This window comes from Vipera ursinii, assembly GCF_947247035.1.
Source record: "Vipera ursinii genome assembly, chromosome: 1".
In the NCBI taxonomy this organism is placed as follows: domain Eukaryota; kingdom Metazoa; phylum Chordata; class Lepidosauria; order Squamata; family Viperidae; genus Vipera; species Vipera ursinii.
The window spans coordinates 93,543,491-93,563,345 of NC_139512.1; the positions used below are offsets into that span (position 1 = coordinate 93,543,491).

The following is a 19,855-nucleotide window of genomic DNA, read 5'->3' on the forward strand; positions in this document are numbered from 1 at the left end:
GTCCTCCCGCTGCCTCCCCCCCCCCCACCACTACCACCTTCCTTTCCTATACCTTCCACATTTTGTGCGGCGAGTCGAGACCAATAATAAGCTCCCATCCAGCTTTTCCCCCCCTCCCTCCCTCCCTCCCTCCCAACCAAACTTTGGTTTGAACTGGGACCGCTGATTAAGGGCAGCGGGGTTGTGTGTGTGGGGGGGGGGGCGGTAGGCAGTGAAACGTCGGGAATCCGGCCGTCCCCATCCCAAAACAGGCTCGCTTCAAAAGATTTCAGAACGAATTAGGCTCAATGTGCAGACGGTGGGCTTCACCAGCTCTCTCTCTCTCTCTGTGTGTGTGTGTGTGTGTGTGTGTGTGTGTGTGTGTGTGTGTGTGTGTGTGGAAAGAGCGAAGCCAGGGCGATCGTTTTTAAGGTTGGAATTTCAACCCTTCTGGTTCCTGGGCTGGGCAAAGGAAGCCCCTTGGTACAAAACCGAGAGCTCCTGCGTAGGGACTTCTAGGGCAGCGTTTCCCAACCTTAGGAACTTGAAGATGCGTGGACTTCAACTCCCAGAATTCCCCAGCCAGCATAGCTGGCTGGGGAATTCTGGGAGTTGAAGTCCACGCATCTTCAAGTTCCTAAGGTTGGGAAACACTGTTCTAGGGAGCCAGCAGCTGGGACCCTTTTGGGGAGAGAAGCTAGCGGGTGCTTGCCTTCCTCCGCGATCCTCCTTGGGGCTGGCTGACCCTTGCCCCGCCTCGCCCCCCCCCCAAAAAAAAACCTCAGGCCACGGCCTCGGCTTCCCAAAGCGACCCCCGGCAGTCCAGGGTCCGGCTGGAAGCCAGTCCGCTCGCTGCCGCACTCCTGCCTGAAACAAACCCCAAAGCCCCCCCACACACACACACACACCCCGCTAGCATCCATCCCCACAGGCAGGCAGCGCCGGCTTCCCGACAACCGCCTCCATCTCCCGTGGAGAGGCCTGTGCGCCTCTTTGAAGACTTTGGGGCAGGCTCGCCCTTTCGGGACGAGTTCACCAAGCGCCCCGGGAGGGAAAGGAGGTCTGCCGAAGTCCCCCACCCCACTCCACCCCACCCCCACCCCCACCCCCGCCGTTGCCCTTCGGCATCGAGCTTCTCCGACAAGGAGAAGAGAAGAAGCACTAACTCCTCTCAGAAGAGCAGAATGACACGCGCCGCTACGAGGTATCTTGGATTAAAGGCATTGAAGGAAGAAGGAAAAAAAGGGGAGGGGGAGGGGGAGGGGGGTGCATCCTGTCGAAGCGGCTGCGACTGAGAGCAAAGATGGGCATCCTGGAAGCTGAGGCGGCCGGGAGGGCAGGCAGAGGGCAGGCAGAGAGGGGAACCCCCCCCATTAATCTCAACTGAAGAGGCTGATGGCCACGGAGGGAGGACGGAAAGGGAGGGGGTCCGGCTCTTCGCCACCCTCCGGAATCTTTTTCCCACACTTGGGCGAACCATCCTGGAGTTTCGCTCCCGGTGAAGTCGCCAGAACTGGCCCAGCGCAGCGGCTCCTGGTTCGGTTCTCTTCTCTCTCGGAAGACCTTCGCTAAGCTCTGCTGGGGTGCCGCAGCTCCCCGCTTTTTCTACGCTTTCAGGCTGCAGCAGTGCGAACGAGGGAGAAGTGTGTGTGTGGGGGGGGGGGAGGGAGGTGTTTCCTCCGGCCACCCCCTCCCCTACCGAGGTCTCCCTTGCTCTGACTGGGGATACCCCGATCCTCAAAGCCTCGGGATGGAAGGCGGTGCACTTTCGGAGAAGGGAAAAGAACCTGGTTTAAAGCTGGCAATCTTAAAAGCCAGCTCTTTGAAAAGAGGAAGTCCGTTCGATACAGAGATATTTCCTTATCTCCAGCTTGTTTCGTATGCCATCCCCAGCATGAATGAGCAGTGGCTAGCTTCACTAAATACCGCCCCCCTCCCCACCCCCGGTTACTTCCGACTAAGAGAGGCAGGAGATTTAATCTGAAATTAAATTAGGCTTTCCCCTGGCGTTTCTATTTAGGATCGAGGGCATGCATATGCACTGAGAAATCGGAAAGGGCCAGCTAAAGGGGTTGGAAACGAGTTAAAACCGCAGCTGTGTCAGTAGGATAGAATTGCAAAATCTTCCCCTGAGCCAAGAGTTCTGCTTTGCGCTGCCCTATTAAAATCTGAAGTCAGATGTGCCAGGTCCAAATCCAAATCTGCCCAGGCTGTTTTGTCTCATAGTCCAAGGGGTTGCATAGTGAGTGTGTAGGATGGGGGGGGGTCTCAGTAAATCCTTTTCCCCTTCACCTAAGCTACCAGGACGCTTCTGACTTTCAGGGTTGAGTTGAACTGGCTGAAATTCAGGTCTGAAAAGACTCTGAAACTGCCTCTGCCTCCCCCCCCCATCTAGAACCTCTCTGGGATCTTCCTGTGCACAACCTTCTCCAGCTGGTGTCTCATCCCCCCCCCCCCAGCCAGAATTGTCTAGGGTACAGCTAAAACTTAGGGAAGGGTTTGCCAAGACAGCTGGCATTAGGTATCAGGAAGCGAGTCCTCCTTTTTTTATATACCCACACAACTCCCCCTGGCCCACACATTGGCCCCTCCTCTTCCCATCTGAATGCCCTGCTGGTGGCAATTCCCAGCTTTGAACGCGCCCTCCAAGACTTTCCCATTTTAAACAGAAGGGCAGGTACCAACTCCGGAGTCCAGAGGCTCTTACGAACAAACCCGGTAGGCTCCTTTGACGGGCCACCCCTCCTCTGGGATTTGGTTTGGCTGTCCCAGATTGTCTGACTGCAGTCCTGAGAGAACGGCAAGGCCCAATGCTTTCTCCATGCTTGGATGCTTTTCGGGCCATCGTAAAGCAGCAGAAGCCATGGAAAAAGCAGCGGAAAACTTTGAGCTGGTAGTTCTTTCAAGGCAGATTTATTGTAGCCGAACATTTTACAGGAATGAGCTTGCCCTGGCTCATGAAAAAAAAGAAGGGGGGGGGGAATGGGAATAGCTGTAGATCTGTCTTGAAAGAGCCACTAACCTTGAAGTGTGACCAGAATCCTTCTTGCTTTTCCTGCAGCACATATTTCACTTCCTGGATCTAACCTGTTCCCACCGCCCTTTCCACAACGTCTACAGTACACAATGCGTAGAGCTGATACATAGATATGTTGTGCTGCCTCCCAGAGGGAATTCAAAATGTTGGGGTCCAAAGGAGTACTGGGATGGAGACAGCAGTCCCCCCCCCACCCGGAAAATCAGTATTGGATTCAGTCCTCTACTAGCTTCAGCCACCTATGTCTCCCTCCCCCCCCTCCTCAAGATGAGGCTTGGGGCGGCAATGGGTTGGCCCAAAACTCCGATCTTCCCAGGGTCCCTCCTAGAAAGCTCCCTTCTCTTAAAACTGACATGTCTAATTGGCAAACGGTGCCATATCGTGTCCAGAGGTCTCCTGTGGAACATTTCTACAGCTGTCTCCTTCAACTAGACGCTTATTCATGTCGCCTTAATGAGAAACAAAACGATCTCTAATGAGCAATTACATAGCGACAGAATTGTTCCCATAACAAATTCTTGTGTGTGACAGAAACATCCTTTGTACCAGATATTCTGCATATTGTTACTGATTTTCTTTTTCTTCCCCCTTCCCCTTCTCTCTGCTCTCCTCTTTCTCCGGTGTCTCTTCCGGCTTCCTCTCTTCTTTCTCCTTTCCCAGACGACACAAAGTAGGGTGTTGGCTACTGGACGCTGGAAAAGCTGACCAGAGCCACCCCGAGAGAGGACACGCAAGCAAGCCAAGAAGCCCCGATCCTCAAGGGGATGAACTCAAGCTAAGGGGATGGGAAAGCATGCCTCTGTCCCAACCACAAGCGAGCTGGGGGTACACAGGCATAGCTGCTATCAGAGCCTGCCAGCAGTGATCAACCCCTGAATTTGGAGTCCCCTGGGGAAAAAACAAAAACAAATCCGAATATAGTCCAGCCTGGGTTTCAAAACGCCAAAGTCTTATCTAAAAGGATCAAGTAGGAAGAACCCACAACAGCAAGGGATTTCTGCACAAGTTGCCTCTTTGTTCTCTTCCCTTCCCCTCCAGACTTATTTTCAATACTTCAGTACTTATTTTCTGGCAAAGAAAGACAAGATTCAACAAGAGGGGTGGATGGTAATTCTTCTGTCGACTAACCAGATCCTGAAAGAGAAGAACTGCATGGGTTGTTTTGTCTCTCTCTCTCTCTCTCTCTCTCTCTCTCTCTCTCTCTCTCTCTCTCTCTCTCTCTCTCTCTGTGTGTGTTTTAGCCCATCCATCGTTGAGGATGCTTCCCCCCCCCCTCAGGGCTTCATCATTTGTTAATTACTCTTCTAAAGCGAGCTGATACAATGAAGGTTTGCTCAGAGTCTATCAGGGACTTAGCATCTGATGCCTTTTAATTGGGAGAAAGGGGATGGCCCGGTTGTGCAGGGAACCCACAACCTGAAACTGAAACTCTGCTGCTGGGGACTTGGGCAGCTTTCTTAGCAAGTGCATGAACAACTCAAGAGGACATGAGTCGTGCTCTCTCTTCCACTTGGTCCCTACAACAACCCTTGGGAGGCGGTTGGACTGAGAGAAATGCCTGGCTCAAAGTCACCCAGGGATTTTCTGTGGTTGGATGTGGATTAGCCTCCCCACCCCACCCCACCCCGTCTCTCCAATCCTTAAACCCTTCACCCACTGGCTCTCCCTCCAGTTTGTTTTTAACTGCTTGGTCTACCCTCTATATTCCGTCTGGAGGTCTCCTTAGATGAAGAGTGGGGTTTAGGAAAGTGGACTGAAAAATCACTGCTTTTGTAAAATGTCCTTTGAGTGGGCATTCCCAGGGAGGCAGAGTAGAGAGTGAGAGGGAAGTTGGAAGTGGAGGAAGACTGAGTCAGGTAGACTCCTTTAGGCTCAGAAGGGTCGTTTGAGAAATCAGACTGACCAGGGAGGAGAAGGGAGGAGAAGGGAAGGAGCAGCGGACAACTCCCTTCCCTGCCTACCTTGTGTTGGTTGTCCTGGGACAGACGTGCCTGGGTACCACCCAGGCCTGGTGCCCCACGTCCCTGTCTGCCCATTCAGCATTCTTAGCTTGTCATACATTCCATCTGCTCCCATCTGTTGCTTTTCGCTAGCCAGGTTGCGTAGGACTCGGTTGATCGAAGACACCTGGAAGGAAAATTGCATTCCACCAAATGGCAGCCACAGTGGTGCGGAACCACACACACACACACACACACACACACACACACACAGACACCCTGCCCCTTCCCATTTCAGCCACAGGTCAAGACTGTCCACCCAGAGGAGAAAGCCAGAAGTGAAACAAAACTCACTCGCTTCCCAGGATCCTTCCCACCCACCAGTTCATTTCACCAGGAGTCCTTGGCAAGCAGCCTTCAAGACACAGATCTTCCCTGGCCCTCTTGCTCCATTGCAAGCTCCCGGCTTTGAGTAGGGCCCCTCTAAATCAATGGGCCCTGATTGATGCAGTGCTAGGCTGCCATCCCAACACCGTGGGGGTAGGGGTGGGGTAGGGGGGTGCATTCAGGAGGCAAGGCATATGCTACCCAGCCGAAGACAAAAAAGCTGAGATTCTAGTGGCACAAGGAAAGTGGGTTCAGCTGTGCCTTCCAACCTATTTGGCATCAAGGCAGAGGCAGCCAAATGTAGATCCCTTTTGGCAGGGCCCAGTGTGTTAGCCTGAGTCCTTTCCTTTCACAGGACAGCCATTTCCTTGGGAAGTGAATAGCCTGGGGCAAAAATGCCTCATCCTCTTCAAATGAGAAAGAAATGCTCAGGATGAAACAGCTCAGCCTGTATGTCCTGTGCTGGATGCCATTCCTAATTCGCACAGAAAGATTTCCCCACCTTTTTTGTTGTCGTTGTTCTTAGATTTAGATTTTTAGATTTTTTTTTAGATTTGCGATATTCAAAAGGAGCATATTCTATTCTTGGAAATCCCCAAGAGCTTAAAAGCAAAGAGTGAGTCCCCAATTATTTTTTCCCCCCAAGCGCTCCTGCAACTTTTGCCCCTATGGAAGGACGGACAGCGAGACAGAGAAGAGAGGAGTAAGAAGCTAAAACGACAGGGAGGGAAGGGTTATCTATAACGCTGTTCTAGATCAGACAGAAAGAAGATTCTCAAGGAACTTACGCTGGGTATATTATCGTTGGTACAGACCCCCTCCGATAGTAATCTGTCTCGGATCTCCCAAGCAAAGATCGAGGGGCACTCCCGCTTATACTGTGCTATTTTGCTTACAACTTCTGGAGTCGCTACTCTCGGCTTGCTACCTCCGATTGCCCGCGGTCGAATGGAGCCAGTTTCGTAATACCTGCCCAGAATTTTACTCACACAGCCATTCGACACCTGCATCAGGGAAGTGGACAGAAAATCACATTATTAATAATTTCAAGACAAAAATAAAATTGTTTAAGTAGGCATTAAACAATGACAAGCTTACGTTTTGATTGTCCAGCACTTGGACTTTTGCATCTGCATGGGTCTATAAACACAAAAATATACCTTCAATGGTATGAGAACTTACTTAAGAGAGGTTTCTTTTTTCTTTTGTCTTTTCTTTTCTTTTTTTAAAAAAAGATTACATTTGGGAGCCTACATGCTACAAAGGTAAAATATTTGTTTTTTTTTCTTTTTTCTTTTTAAAAAAACCTTTTGACACAAGGGAAAGGAGAGAAAAACTTGAAGGAAGGTGGCAAATATGGATAAGATGCTTAGCAGATAAGCTACTAACATCTTCAGACTAGTTTTCAAAATAGACGCATTCCTGGGGGGGGGAGAAAGGGATTTTGGGGCTGTGGAGCTGACTTATCAAAGACGAATCCGACTGCCTTCCTAAAGCTAAATAAATACCTGGCCAAAAGGTCTTGAGGAGCAATAAGGATTTGCTGAAGCAAAGGCGATTTGAGCATGTCTGGTTTTTCAACCTTCGCTTAATATATGCATGCAGAAAAACAGAAGCTACTACATGGGGGGAGAGGACACCTTAGCCCCCCCACACACACACACACCTCCGTCCCCGCCGCTTGGAAAGAAGTTTCAAGGGGACAAAATTTCCAAGAAGGCCATCGAGGGGGGGGGGGTAAATGGCTATCTCTTATCCTCACCCAGTTCATTCTCAGCCAACTAAGGCACTCTTTGCAGCCCTACTCGACCACATACAAATCAGGTATATATATATATATATATTTATATAGAGAGAGACAGACTGGTCAAGCAATATATATTATATTTCCCATGAAATATGCCCTGAGCATAATAATTTATTATCCCCCCCCACACCCTCAGAAGGCTGGAAGGGGAAGTTTGCAGCCGTGTGGAAAGCCCTCCTCTCTCCGGTTGTTTTTGGGTGGTTCTTTTTTTTTTCCCTCCCCTTCTTCAAGCAAGAAGCCCCGGGCTGGCTCCGACTGGGGAGGCGACTGGCGTTTTCACCTGCAGGATTCGGGAGATGTCGCACGGCCGAGCCCCGCTGTGGGCCAGTTCCACGATTTTTTGCCGGGTTGAATCTGGCAGCGGCCGCCCGTTGACAAACACACCGCCGAGCTGATTCACGCCACTGTGACCTGCGAGGTGGGCGAAGGAAAAGAAGGAGAATGGAAGTCTCGGTCACCTGAGGAGACCTGGAAGGCCGAGCAGCTCCCTCCCGGGTCATTTTGAGAAAGGGGAGGGCGGGGGGGAGGGGGGAGGGGGCGGCAGAGGGAGATAGGGAAGGGGCTGGGTGGGTGGGTGGGAGAGGGGAGAGAGAGAGGGAGAGAGAGACGATCGAGCGGAAGCCCCCGTGTCCCACGAGCCGGGCCTGGAAGAACCAGTGGGGCCAAAGAAGAGCCTTTTTTTTTTTGGTTTTTCTCCCCGAGGAAAGTTAGCGTTGCAATAAAGCCTCCGGTCTGGCAGCCGTAGCAGCCACGGCCTCTCCAGTCGCCGCCAAAGGTTTACGTAGGCAGAGAAAGGGGAATCGCCTCCTCCTTTCAGTTCAAACTCTACACACGGACAGGCAGGTATCTCAATCTGCACGGCCATTCCGTTAAAAAAAAGCCCAGCTCGACAAGCCTGGGGAGGGGGGGAGAGGAGAGGGTGGGGGGAGGCGGGGGGGCGCGGGAGGGCTCCTCCACTTTCGGCTCTCCTGTCCCACCGCCCCAGCTTGCTTCTCCAGCCCCTTGCCTCCCCCCCCCCGCCCCCGAATCCATCGACGGCCGGCTCTGTCCAGAAGAGCAACGTTTGGTGGTTACACACTTCCACTCAGAGCCATCCTGTCAGCAGACTTGGCAAAAGCGAGCAAGGAAAAGCAGCGGCGGGGTTTGGGGGGGGGGGGGGGCGACGGCGGCGGGAGCAAAAAAAAGAAAGAAAGAAAGAAAGAAAAAAAGTCTCCCGTCTCTCGAGTTGGGCGGAGGGGGGGGGTGTGTGTGAACGGAAGAAGCCTCGGAAGAAGTCCGGCGCTTGGCTCCGGGAGCACCAGACAGCTCCGTCCCGGCAAGGGTGCCCTGTCCTCCCCCTCTCTCAACCTCCCTTCCCCTCCCCCACAACCCCCGGCTCCGCAAAACAGGAGAAGCAGCCCAGGCTACTTGGTTCTCCCCGTCTCCCAAATAGTGCCATTTCCGAGAAAGTCGCCTCTTCCCCCTCCCCCCTCCCCACGCGTTGAGGGGTAAAAGAGGGGGGCGGAGGAGAAAAAGGCACACCGGGGTTGTTTAAGGAAAAGTCGCGAGCTTGGTCTGCATCCTCTCCGCACAGTTTCCCTTCCCCCCCCCCCGCGCCCACCCACCCCCTCGGCCAAAGGCAAGACTCCCGAAAAGGGGGTTCGAAAAGGATCCCCAACCTGCAGCTTTAAAGCTTTGGAGGAAAAAAAAGGTTCCCTGGAGACGATCTGGCCTCTCTCTTTCTTCCTCTCTCTCTTTCTCTCTCTCTTTCTTCCCCTCTTTCTCTCTCTGCTTCTGTTCTGCTCGCCTTCTCTCTTTGGAGCCTTCTGCTAAATTGACTGCAGGAGCCTCGGCTTCTTAGCAATAAATAAGCTCCAAATATAGAAGAGCAGGGAAATATGATGAGTCTCTCTGACATTTGTCTTTAAAATAAAACTAGCTGCACGTCAAGTTTGAGCTTAATTTCTGGAAATAGGCGGAAGTCGCCCCGGATCATGCATGGAAGGCTAATTGAAAAGATCAGTTGGAGCACTTGTAGCAGACCTGTCACTTTGTGACAGTGCTCCGCTCTTGGATATTGCATCGCCACGACAAACGGGAGCAGGATAAAAACGACCCTTTCTGTCCGGATTTGGGTATCACTCCGACGACAGTAAAACTCGCCTAGCTTTCCCTTCCAGGAGAAGCGACTTTTTAAAGGTAGCCACAGGGTCAATCTGGACACCACCGGAGGGGCGCGCTGCCTCCGCGATAAATTCGAAGTGACAAGAGTTGGAGGAAGCAGCGGGGAGAGGGGAGGGGGAGGGGGGGCGCGGGCTGGGAGGAGGGGAAAGTGAGTCTTCTTGTAAAGGCCACTGGAGAACTGACCAGCCGTGGCTGCAAAAACCTCTAAAGGGTGGGGGGGGGAGAAGAGAGAAACAGCGGCTCTCTTGGCTTCTAGGATGAAGTTGCTGACCAGGAAGGACCTCAAGAAAGGCAGTTTGAGGAGGAGGAGGGGGGGGGTATCCGAGGCCCTCTTTTCTCCCCCTCTCGCCCTCCTCCCTCCATCAAGGGCTTGTTTCCTGGAGAGGCTTTATGCTCAACACCCACACCCAAACCTTCTCTTTCTCCTCTTTCCCCCATTGCCCTGGACTGCAGGGAAATCTTGGTCGTCCCTCTTCTCCGCACCTTCCCGCCCACCACACCGTCCTGCGGAGGCCTCAGGCCACAATCGGCCTCAGGGCAGCGCGTCTTAAATCCATAGCTGAGTTCTGAGCAGCAGCAGCAGCAGGTGCCCCCTGAGAGCGGGAGGGGGGGTTCCCATCGATCGCCACTGGGTGCTCGGAGCTCTTGGGCCTGCGAGGCGCACAGAGGAGAGCTCTTTTTCCTAAGCCTCCCCATCCCAGTCTCTCTCTCTCTCTCTCTCTCTCTCTCTCTCTCTCTCTCTCTCTCTCTCTCTCTCTCTCTCTCTCACACACACACACACACACACACACACACACACACACACACACAAGCCGATGGAGGCCATTCGCCCGCCTTCCGGAGAGGCGGGAGACGCCTTTCCTCCTCCGCGCCTCAAGAAAGGCAGCCCAACTTCCAAATTCCGTGTCAAAAAAAAAAAAAAAGGTTAAGCCTTAATCAATGCCTTAATTTCCCAGGAGAAACGCAGGCAGTTCGAGCCCAGTGGCGCTGATTATGCGTCTCGGCTTCTCGGGCGAGCCATCTAAGAGGAAAACATATGGTCTCAATTTGGATGCGCGGCGCTGCAGACACGCAGGAGTTCTCCACACAAAGCCGGGAAAACCGGCCGCGACCTCCACCCAAATCACCCCGGCGGGCTTTTTTCTTTTCTTTTTTTCCCCCCTTTTCCCCCCTCCCTCCTGCGGGTAGGGTGGAGGAATGGGGTCGGGAGGGAATCCGAGTGCAAAGGTATTTGCGATTCCCAGGAAAGGCGGCCCGTGTTGTCTAGGGAGGCCCGGGCACATATGGGGTACCGCTCTCTCAAGGCGGCCTTATCGGAAACGTCTCAAGGGACGAGTCAAACCTCGAGCGGGAAAAAGCTTCGTCAGCGCTACCCCAGTCCAGCCACGCAGGGACTCGAACCCGCAGATAACAGTCAGCGCCACGGACCTCGGCAACTCAGCCCCCAAGCAGGCCTCGGGGCTTATTACCACAGAAAGAGGCGGGGGGGGATTTGCTTCCCCCTAGTCGGAAACTACACACCCAAGCGAGTTTTGGGTCTCAGAAAAAAAATTGGCACAAACCCCGCCAGAACCAAAGGAAGCTGAGACCGCGAGCCGAAACGCGTTGAACCCGGGACTTCATCAGGAGTGGCGCTGGATTGGAGCAGCCGAAGGGCCCGTGGAGCCGGGCCGGAGCCTTTCGCGAGACTCCTTAGTAGAAGAAAGCCCCGCTGTGCTCAATGGGGCTTACTTCCAAGCCAGCTTCCGAAAGCCAAGGAGATGTCAATAGACCCGGGTGACGTGCAAGAGCGAGCTTGTCCAGCGAAGAAGAGACGGGAGGGAAGCAAAGCCATTGAGCTCCGATTCCGCAACCGAGTCTCGACTCCACTTCTCTCCAAGGAAATCCCGACGGAGTTTGCATACTAACGAGCTCTCTTTAGGATTTAGAAGCTCAGCCGAATAACAACAACCGGCCAGGGGTGCGGGGTTACAGTAAGTTTCAAACAAACGCAACGCGCTTAAAATGGGAATCGCTTGCAAAGACCTCGACATTATTTTACCGGCGTAACTTTTTGGAAAAAATTAGGGCCACCGTCCAGCTTAACGGATCAAGCCTACCTTGATCTCAGGCGTACCCTGCGAACTTACGCGCCTTCCCGGCACGCTGCACAACAGGAGCTATTTTTTACTAAGTCCCATGAACATCCGGGATAGCAACTTTCCCACCAAGATAAGGCTGGAGGACTGTCCGGCTCCCCACTCCGGCCATATCTACCTCCAAACAAATAAGTCGCGTTTATGCTTAGCACGACCTGCTGCCAGAAGGCTGGCTTTCTTACGAAAGGCTTAGCGTGTTTGTTTATCAGGCGAAAGAGCGCCATCGATTTTATAGTGTGTCCTCCATCTGGGACTGGAGTCCCTGGCCAAGGTGCAGAGCTGCGCGTAAAATCACGGCCCTGCGGAAATCCGGAGCGGGCTTTAGAGTAGCGGGGGAATTGGTCATGAATTCTCGCGCTGGAAGCACCCGATTCCCCAGGAAACGACGTGGCTGGGGTGGGCTGGGAGTAAATTGTTTGGGAAACAGATTTGGGAAATAAATATCCGGATGACTCCCGGCACCTCTTTCCCCAAAGCTCGGCTCCCACTTCCTAGGGTCAGCGTCACTAGGGATTCCCTCCAGCGTGCGGAAGGGCCTGACCAGGGTGTTCCCCTTCGAAGGGCCGTTCCCCCCCCCCCAGATCAAAGAGGGGCCCTTCCTTCCGAGCTCCGGAGAGTCCCGGAAGGAAGGCACTAACTAGCCCTTTCAGCTGGCGACTGGGAACGGCCCTCTCGAGATTTGGGGACGACGTCTCCTCAGCCCCACCGCACTTTCAGGCTACCTCCACGCTTTCCGGTTCCAACTCCGTGCCTAAAATACGCTTAACGAGTCCGGCATTCCAAACCAGCAGGCGCCCCATCTTTGCTCGGTTGATGTTGCCTTCCCTTCCGCCTTGCGGTGGAGATCGCCCGCCCTGCCCGGTCCTTCAGCCTAGCAGCGTGCCAACGTCCCCTTACCATTTCTATCAGGCCTTTGCGCCAGAGAGAATAGATGACGTAATAATAATAATAATAATAATAATAATAATAATAATAATAATAATAATAATAATAATAATAATAATAATAATAATAATAATAATAATAATAATATCATGATTCGGGAATTCGTAAGGCCAGGGAGAAGTCACTTGGATTTCGAAATAGCATTCATTGTTAGGGTATTAGTAAAGACCTGCAATAGGCTCTGTTGTTTCCTGGACACAGTTGGATGTTTCTAGTTTGCTTTACTTTTTGGGTGCCGCTGGGGCTTATTCTGACAATATACCAAAACGGCCAGGTTACTGAGGTCTCTTCCAACCTTTTGCTTTGCCCTGCAGGCTGATAAAACCATCGGGCTGGATCTAGCAGCTTCCATCGTTCTAGCATCACCACCACCACCACGCCTTCTTGGACAAATACCCTGCATGCTAAAGGGATTTCCTTCCAGGTTAATAAAAGTTTGACGATTGAGGATTTCAACTAGCTCACCTCTTTTTTTTTTTACTACACCACAACAAATGGAGATCCTTGCCACAATGCAATGAATCAGCCTTCCTTCCTTCCTTCCTTCCTTCCTTCCTTCCTTCCTTCCCCCTCCCTCCCCACCTCTTTTTCTAGTTTTAAGATGTGCAAAAGTTACACAGGCCTTAGTGCTTCACTACTTCCTGCCAGAGAGCTATCATGCCCAGCACTGAAGAATGCTGGGGAAAGGGATGGTGTGAAGTGGATAGGAATTCATAGCGCTGAGAGTCAAGGAAAAGAGTCAGACTTCTAGAAATCTGCTCGTGTCAGGAAATAGTCTGCCCTCTTCATGCAGAGCATTATTCTCACAATGTCCCCCCACAGCACTCAGAAGGAATCCACATATGTGAAAGGCCGCTGAGGAATCCAGAAGAATTTTAGAGTGGGTCTGTTGACAGCCAATGGGTTGTCTGTCCCTTAAAATATATTCTTTCACCCCATCTCCACCAGGTGCAATTCCAAGGAAGAAGGTTCTCCCGAGATGGATGGATTTCCACCTCTCCAGGATGTCTCAGCCTCCAAAATGTCCTTGAGGACAAAGAAGGAGGATCTCCACCCAGTGCTTCCCCCAAGTTCAAAAGCCTCATCTCTTGTTGGAAGAGTCCAAACAACCTCATTCATCCAATCTCTTTCAGCTTTCTCTTCCACTATGGAGAGTATTTTCAAAACGAATAATTTTCTCTCTTCCCAGCCACCTTCACACCCAAGCCAAGCCAAACCACTTTTTCATCTGTACACACTCAAGCTGGCGTCCCAAAAGACAGGAAGAGCCACTTACTGTTCTGCATTGTGGACTGATGAAGCAAGATCCCACGTGGCTCGGGAAGAGGGCACTGTTAGTGATAAAAATCAATATTAACCAAGGTAATGAAGCAGGTTGGCAGTTCCAGTATTATTATGTCTGAGAAGTCATTCATTCTACGGCCTCTCAATTAAGGCCCAAAATTTATTAATTTATCATTTGTTTGTTCTCTCCCAACCCTGATTAATAACAAACCACTGAATCTTTCATGCAATCATGCAAGGTAAATCACATTCTGAGTAAAATCTTCAGCTCTCTCAGCACATCAGCTACCATGTGAGAAGAGAGGCTGGTCACTTTGAACCCTTAAGGAAATACGGGCTCATTCACATTCTTGTGCTATAGGGGAACACAGGAGGAGGAGGAGGAGGAGGAGGAGGAGGAGGAGGAGGAGGAGGAGGAGGAGGAGGAGGAGGAGGAGGAGGAGGAGGAGGAAGGGCTTCAAACTTGCCTGGTTTATGAGTGGTCTCTCCTCTCATGCAATTTAAGGAATCACACATCTGTGTAGTGCTGATTAAAGTCTTCCCACTAGGATGAAGAAGAAAAGTGCATGAAAAAAATAAAATTAAGGACTTTTTAGTTTACATCTTTCCCTACCTCAACCTGCCCCCCAATATTATTAAAGAATGGGGGTATTCCTGAGAGTTTAAAAAGTGGGGGGAAAGGTGGACATATGAGTCTTTTGAACTGTTTTTCTTCCCAAGCATGGACTGGGAAGAAAAACAGTTCAAAAGTCTCGTGTGTACGCCTTTTCTTTACTTTTTAAACTCTCAGGAATACCCCTATTCTTTTAATAATATTGGGGTGCTTCTTGCAGGAATGCAAAATTTTGTCACACGGCATGTCTGCATTTAAAAACCAACCAACCAACCAACCCTCCAACAACTTGACTTTGAGTTGATTTTTTATGGAAGCGAGTATAACACATTCTTACTCTGGTCTAACAGAACTTTCTGAGTCAAGGAACGCTTGCTGCCACACATAATTATAACAACAACAACAACAACAACAACAACAATACTAAAAGGAGAAGAAAGACATTTTTCGGTAGTGTGCAAATCTCTCACCTGAGGCATTTTAAATTTGTGGGAATGTTAGTTTTGGTGAGAAAACCAAATGCATACATACATACATACATACATACATACACACACACATACATATATAATTCCAAGAGGCACTAACATTCACTAACAATTTTTCAAGAGGCACTAATAATGCCATCCCTCTTTTTTCTCTGAGAGAGAAGAGAGCAAGTGGAAGGGAAGGGAAAGTAGAAAGAAATCCACTCATTCTGGTTAACTTCTTTCTGGTCTTTAGATCTTCCCCCCTTTCACTGTACTGTGACACACGCTGTCTACCTCGCCTCACTGCTTTAAAAAGTAAGATCAGGAGGGGGTGAGAACGGCCAGCACAAAGCCTGTGGAAGACAAACAATGGCTTCCATTTTACTCCCCTCCCCAAACCTAGAGCGCAAGACCCAGCTAGCTTCCTCCGGCAAGGCAATTTCCACCTTAAGGTACCAACTGCCCTTCCATGTGTAAAGAACAAGGAAATAAATGCCCTCCCTTCCCAGCCTTAGGCCTGCCTTAGCCCAGAACTGGGCAGCTGCAATGCCTGACCTGACTTCGGTGGGTGTTCGTTCCCCCTACAGCCCTTCCTTCCTTCCTTCCTTCCTTCCTTCCTTCCTTCCTTCCTTCCTTCCTTCCTTTCTTTCTTTCTTTCTTTCTTTCTCTTTCTTTCTTTCTCCCTCCTTCCTTCCTTCCTTCCTTCCTTCCTTCCTTCCTTCCTTCCTCCCTCCCTCCCTCCCTCCCTCCCTCCCTCTTTTAAAAACATTTCTTTTAAAACAAACAAACAAACAAGTTCTGCAGTTCCTGATGTGTCTGCATTTAATCCCAACTCTTTCTTTTAGGTTCCCAGCCTAGCAAGAGGAAAATAGAGAAGTAATTTCTCGTTATAAATATCTGGAGGTAATTATGTTACTGGTGCGAGTTGTTAAGGGTTGTAAAAAGATACAACAGCGCAGTGGGGCGCTCAATTGGGGTGAGACAATTACAATAAAGAAGCTATTCAAGAGGGGTTTTCTTTAAAAAAAAGCGGGGGGGGGGGAGCGAGAGAGGTAAAGGAGATAAAATAATGAAACGGTGCTAGCTTTCATTTTCTTCATCTCCTCCCACGTCCTCGCTACTTATTTACCTAGAAAGCGTTTTCTGATTTTGTTTTAAAGAAAGCCTTTTTTAAATAAAATAAAATAAAAAATAATAAAATAAAATAAAATAAAAAATAATAAAATAATAAAATAAAATAAAATAAAATAAAATAATAAAATAAAATAAAATAAATAAAATAAAAAATAATAAAACAAAATAAAACAAAATCCCTGGTTTGTTCAAAGAGATTTCTTGCGCTCTGTCTCCGGCAAAGAAAAAAAAAGAGGCCAAGGCGGAGGCGGCCTGAGTCCAAACTGGGCCCGGTTTGGACGGCTCTCCCGAAGCCCTTAAAAAAAAAACAAGAAAGCGAACCGGCGACACGAGGTGCCTTTTCCCGCAGCGGGAAGGAGCTTCCAAGGGGGGGGGGGAAATCAGTATTGACTCCGCTGCCGAGAGGCACCCGATTAGCGGCCTGGCCCATCTAGAGGAGAAGCTGAAGGCAACCCCATCCTCTCCACCTCCGGCTCCTCAGCAACTCTGCCCGGACGCCCAGGGTCGCCGCTGGAGGAAGCCCTTCGCCTGCTTGCCGACAGGGGTTAGGGGGCCAGGCTTGGCTACTCGGTAGCCGCCGCCGCCTTCCTCCTCCTCCTCCTCCTCCTCCTCCTCCTCCTCCTCCTCCTCCTCCTCCTCCGCGCGGGAAACTTTGGCTTCTCGGAGCTCTACCGAACGGACAGCCGGCCGGGCCCGGCTCTTCGGCCGCCCTCCTCGGGACCTGGAAAAGTGAGGCCGGGGCTCAGCCAAGGCTAGGCGGCGTCCGCGAGAAATGCAGGACCCTCACCCGGAGTCTCCCTCGGGGAGCCGTTCTCCCTTTTGCCACGAAGCAGCCGATTTCTCACGCTGGGTGCGGTGTTCGTGGAGAGACGCCGAGGCGGCCGAGGCCACCCATTCCTCGACCGGTCCAGGTGTCCCCCTGCTCTACCTTTCCATCCTCCCCCCCCCCTTTCCCCTTTCCCCTTTCCGGTCGGTTAGGCCTAATTTGCACCGCGTTTCTCAAAAACCATCTCCGAACCGGGACCTAATCTGTTCGAACGAGGGCGCCGCGTCTCCCTCCTGTTTGCGAGCATAATTAGCTCTTGAGATGATAAACGTTTACAATCCCGGGACAAATCGACGAAAGATCAGACGTTAATCCAATGGCGTGGAGACGGATGCCAAGGTCCCCGGCTATGAAAAGAAAATATCGCCGGAGGCTCCGGTTATTATTTCAGGCCTACAAATGGCTCGCACTGAAAAGGCTTCGCTGTTTTAAGAACTCGAACCGTGCCTGAAAACTTTCTTCGCTTCTGCTCCCAGGGGTGGTGTTTGGTGGTTGGTCCCTGGTCGTTGCCGTTGCCGTTGTTGTTTGGAAGCCGCGGGTCTGAAGGAGTTTTAGCAAAGGTCAGTGGATTTCCCCTTCCCTCGAGAGGCCGTCAAAGAAATCGGCGAGAGAAATTGCTTCTTCCTTCACTCTTTCAAGGGACCAAGGTGGGCAGCATTTCCCCGTGCAGGTTGGCTCAAAAGTAAGCGCCGTTTACTTTAATGGGATGCTTTCCTATCAATGCTGCCTGAGCGTGAAGCTACAGCCTTAAAGTACTTTGCGGAGGGAGGGAGGCAGGCGGCTCTTGGGCTGGCAGAAAACTTTTCTAGGATCCTAACGTGGCATTGAATTTTCACTGGGGCTGGGAGAACAAATTAAAGGGGGAGGGGGAAAAAAAGCATCCGGGCGTACAAGGAGGAAATGCTAATTTGAAAAAAAAGCATCCGGGCCTAGGAGAAGGAAATATTAATTTGAAAATCCAAGGGTTTCCTTCGCTTGCTTGAAATAGAAGCAGAAACTCGAAACTTGACCGCAAGTTCTGTGGAGCGGCAAAATTTTAGGAGATTTCCGATTTCACAGAACCGGTAGTTGAAAGGGGTGCAGAAAGGGGACTCGATTCTTTTCTGCTTTTTTGTTGTTGTTGTTGTTGTTGTTGTTGTTGTTGTTGTGTGTGTGGGTGTCCAGTTTACCTCCCCCACCCTCTTGGTTTTTGTTTAAACGGTTGGAACTTCTAGCCAGGTGCTGGTCAAGTTAGAAAGTTCTGCTGGTTCCTTCTCTTCTGTGGCGGATAAGTGTGAGGAGATCTCGGGGCTACTTGATTGAGAGTGACAGACCTTTAGCTCGCTCAGACCATCCCGGACACAGCAACTACTCAGGGCTGACTTGGCCTAGAAGGTGGCTACAACCGCCAATCCTCTCCACCCCCTCCCCCCATTTGCTTATCACCAGGCACATGAATAAAAGATCAATAAATAAAGCCCCCAGGATCCCCCAAACGGGACTCCTTCCTCACCCAAACACACAGGCAGGCGCCTGCATCTTTCGAATACAAAGCAAGAAAAGTAAGGGGGAAAGAGTTGGGGCTGGGGCGGGGGTGGGGTGGGGGGAAGACACCAGTCACCTCAGAAAGCAAGCTATGAATGAGCTCCAGGCGGGCACAGTGGAACAACAACAGCAAAACCTGGTGGCCCTCGTCAGATCCACCACGCACGTCCTTGGAGTCCCTACAAGGGGCTAGAAAAGGCTAGTCTTTTTGGAGGAGGGTTCTGTCCAGTCAAAGGCAGCTGGAGAGTCTGGCAACCCTGGTGCAGCCATTGCTTCGCTAGGCAAGATTGTTTTCGGGGTGGGGAAGGTGCATGAAAGAAGAGGAGGAAGTAAGCTTACTTTGAGACTGATGCATCTCCCAGGGTCATCTCCGGAATATAAAAGTGGAGGTAAGGAAGGGGGGAGGGGGGAGTGTGTGTGTGTGTGTGTGAGAGAGAGAGAGAGAGAGAGAGAGAGAGAGAGAGAGAGAGAGAGAGAGAGAGAGAGAGAGAGAGAGAGAGAGAGAGAGAGAAAGGCAGATAGGAGGTGGGAGGCAGCATGCAGCCTAAGGAGAAGAAGCAAGTAGACTCACCTTTTTGAGGCATCCTGTCTTGTTGTCAAAGCTCTTGTCAACAGTTTTTTAAAAAGCGCCCGTGATTTGAAACGATGGTGTCTTAAAAAGGATTGCCAGTAAAAGAGTTTTTCTCCAGTGACGCTGCTGGTTGTGTGATCTTGAGTTCCTGGGAAGGCGACAGAGATTGACAATAAAATGGGCTGACACTGACTGGAGAGGGAAGAAGAAAGAGGATGTGAGAGGAGAGAAGGGGGGCGGAGAGGGAGAGAGAGAGAGAGAGAGAGAGAGAGAGAGAGAGAGAGAGAGAGAGAGAGAGAGAGAGAGAGGAGAGAGAGAGAGAGAGAGAGAGAGAGAGAGAGCGCACACCTAGGCTGATTGGTGATGGTTCAAGGGTATGAATGTGCGTGTGCGCCTAGTCTCTGCCTCGCCTCCATCGGCCCATTAGCAAAGGCTGACCTCTGCCATCATCTTCCAGCAAAACACTTCCTCCCCGCGCCTTAACCAGAGCGGGAAATGAGGCTGAGTCGGGGTTCGCTTTTCAAACCCACTAATCACTCCACGCATGCAAATGCTCGGCTCGCTCCCACACAAAATATTGCTTTATGCAAAGCAACGCCGTTGCCTCCCAGCTGCCGATTGGATGTTCACTCACACTGCCTGGTTCAATTGGCCCATTTGTTTGAATATGAATGCACCGGCTTCTCTCTCTCTCTCTCTCTCTCTCTTCACCCCCCCACCCGCCTTCCCGCTCCTCCTCACTCGCATTTCCCCCCCCTCCGCCCCCCCCCATTTGCTCTGGGTTCCTCTTCTATCTTTCCCCAGCTCAAATCCGAAACTTTGGGACAAGGAGGAGCAGTGGCAATTGCCAGCTTTGGAGAGGTGTTTTCCTGGTTTGTTCTCGAGTTATCCAAAATAATAGCAACGGGGCCTTCCTGAAGTTTCTCTCCCCCCCTCCCTCCCCTTCCTTCTCTCCTCTCACCCACACCCCCCTCTTTCAGTTGCTAGAGCCAAAGTGCCTCTTTGCCTGCAACTAAAATATCAACTCTGCTCACCAC

At 51.2% G+C, this 19,855-nt stretch overlaps 1 protein-coding gene across 9 annotated transcripts in view; it reads right to left on the reverse strand.

Annotated features, from left to right (window-relative positions):
- PAX6 (paired box 6) overlaps window positions 1-19,855 on the reverse strand; it is a 45,271-nt gene that overhangs the window by 15,716 nt on the left and 9,700 nt on the right. For 2 of the 9 annotated variants that reach the window (XM_083350148.1, XM_083350146.1), the window contains 7 exons: window positions 18,819-18,966; window positions 14,148-14,224; window positions 13,673-13,727; window positions 7,431-7,561; window positions 6,442-6,483; window positions 6,132-6,347; window positions 4,978-5,143 (listed from right to left, as the gene is read on the reverse strand). In XM_083350148.1, the coding sequence (XP_083206274.1) occupies window positions 4,978-5,143; window positions 6,132-6,347; window positions 6,442-6,483; window positions 7,431-7,561; window positions 13,673-13,682 (565 nt within the window). In that variant the 5' untranslated portion in view covers window positions 13,683-13,727; window positions 14,148-14,224; window positions 18,819-18,966. Of the gene's footprint in view, window positions 1-4,977; window positions 5,144-6,131; window positions 6,348-6,441; window positions 6,484-7,430; window positions 7,562-10,875; window positions 10,984-13,672; window positions 13,728-14,147; window positions 14,225-18,818; window positions 18,967-19,166; window positions 19,306-19,855 lie in introns of those variants that run through there. The other 7 variants (XM_083350147.1, XM_083350152.1, XM_083350150.1 and 4 more) reach the window with 7 other exon arrangements.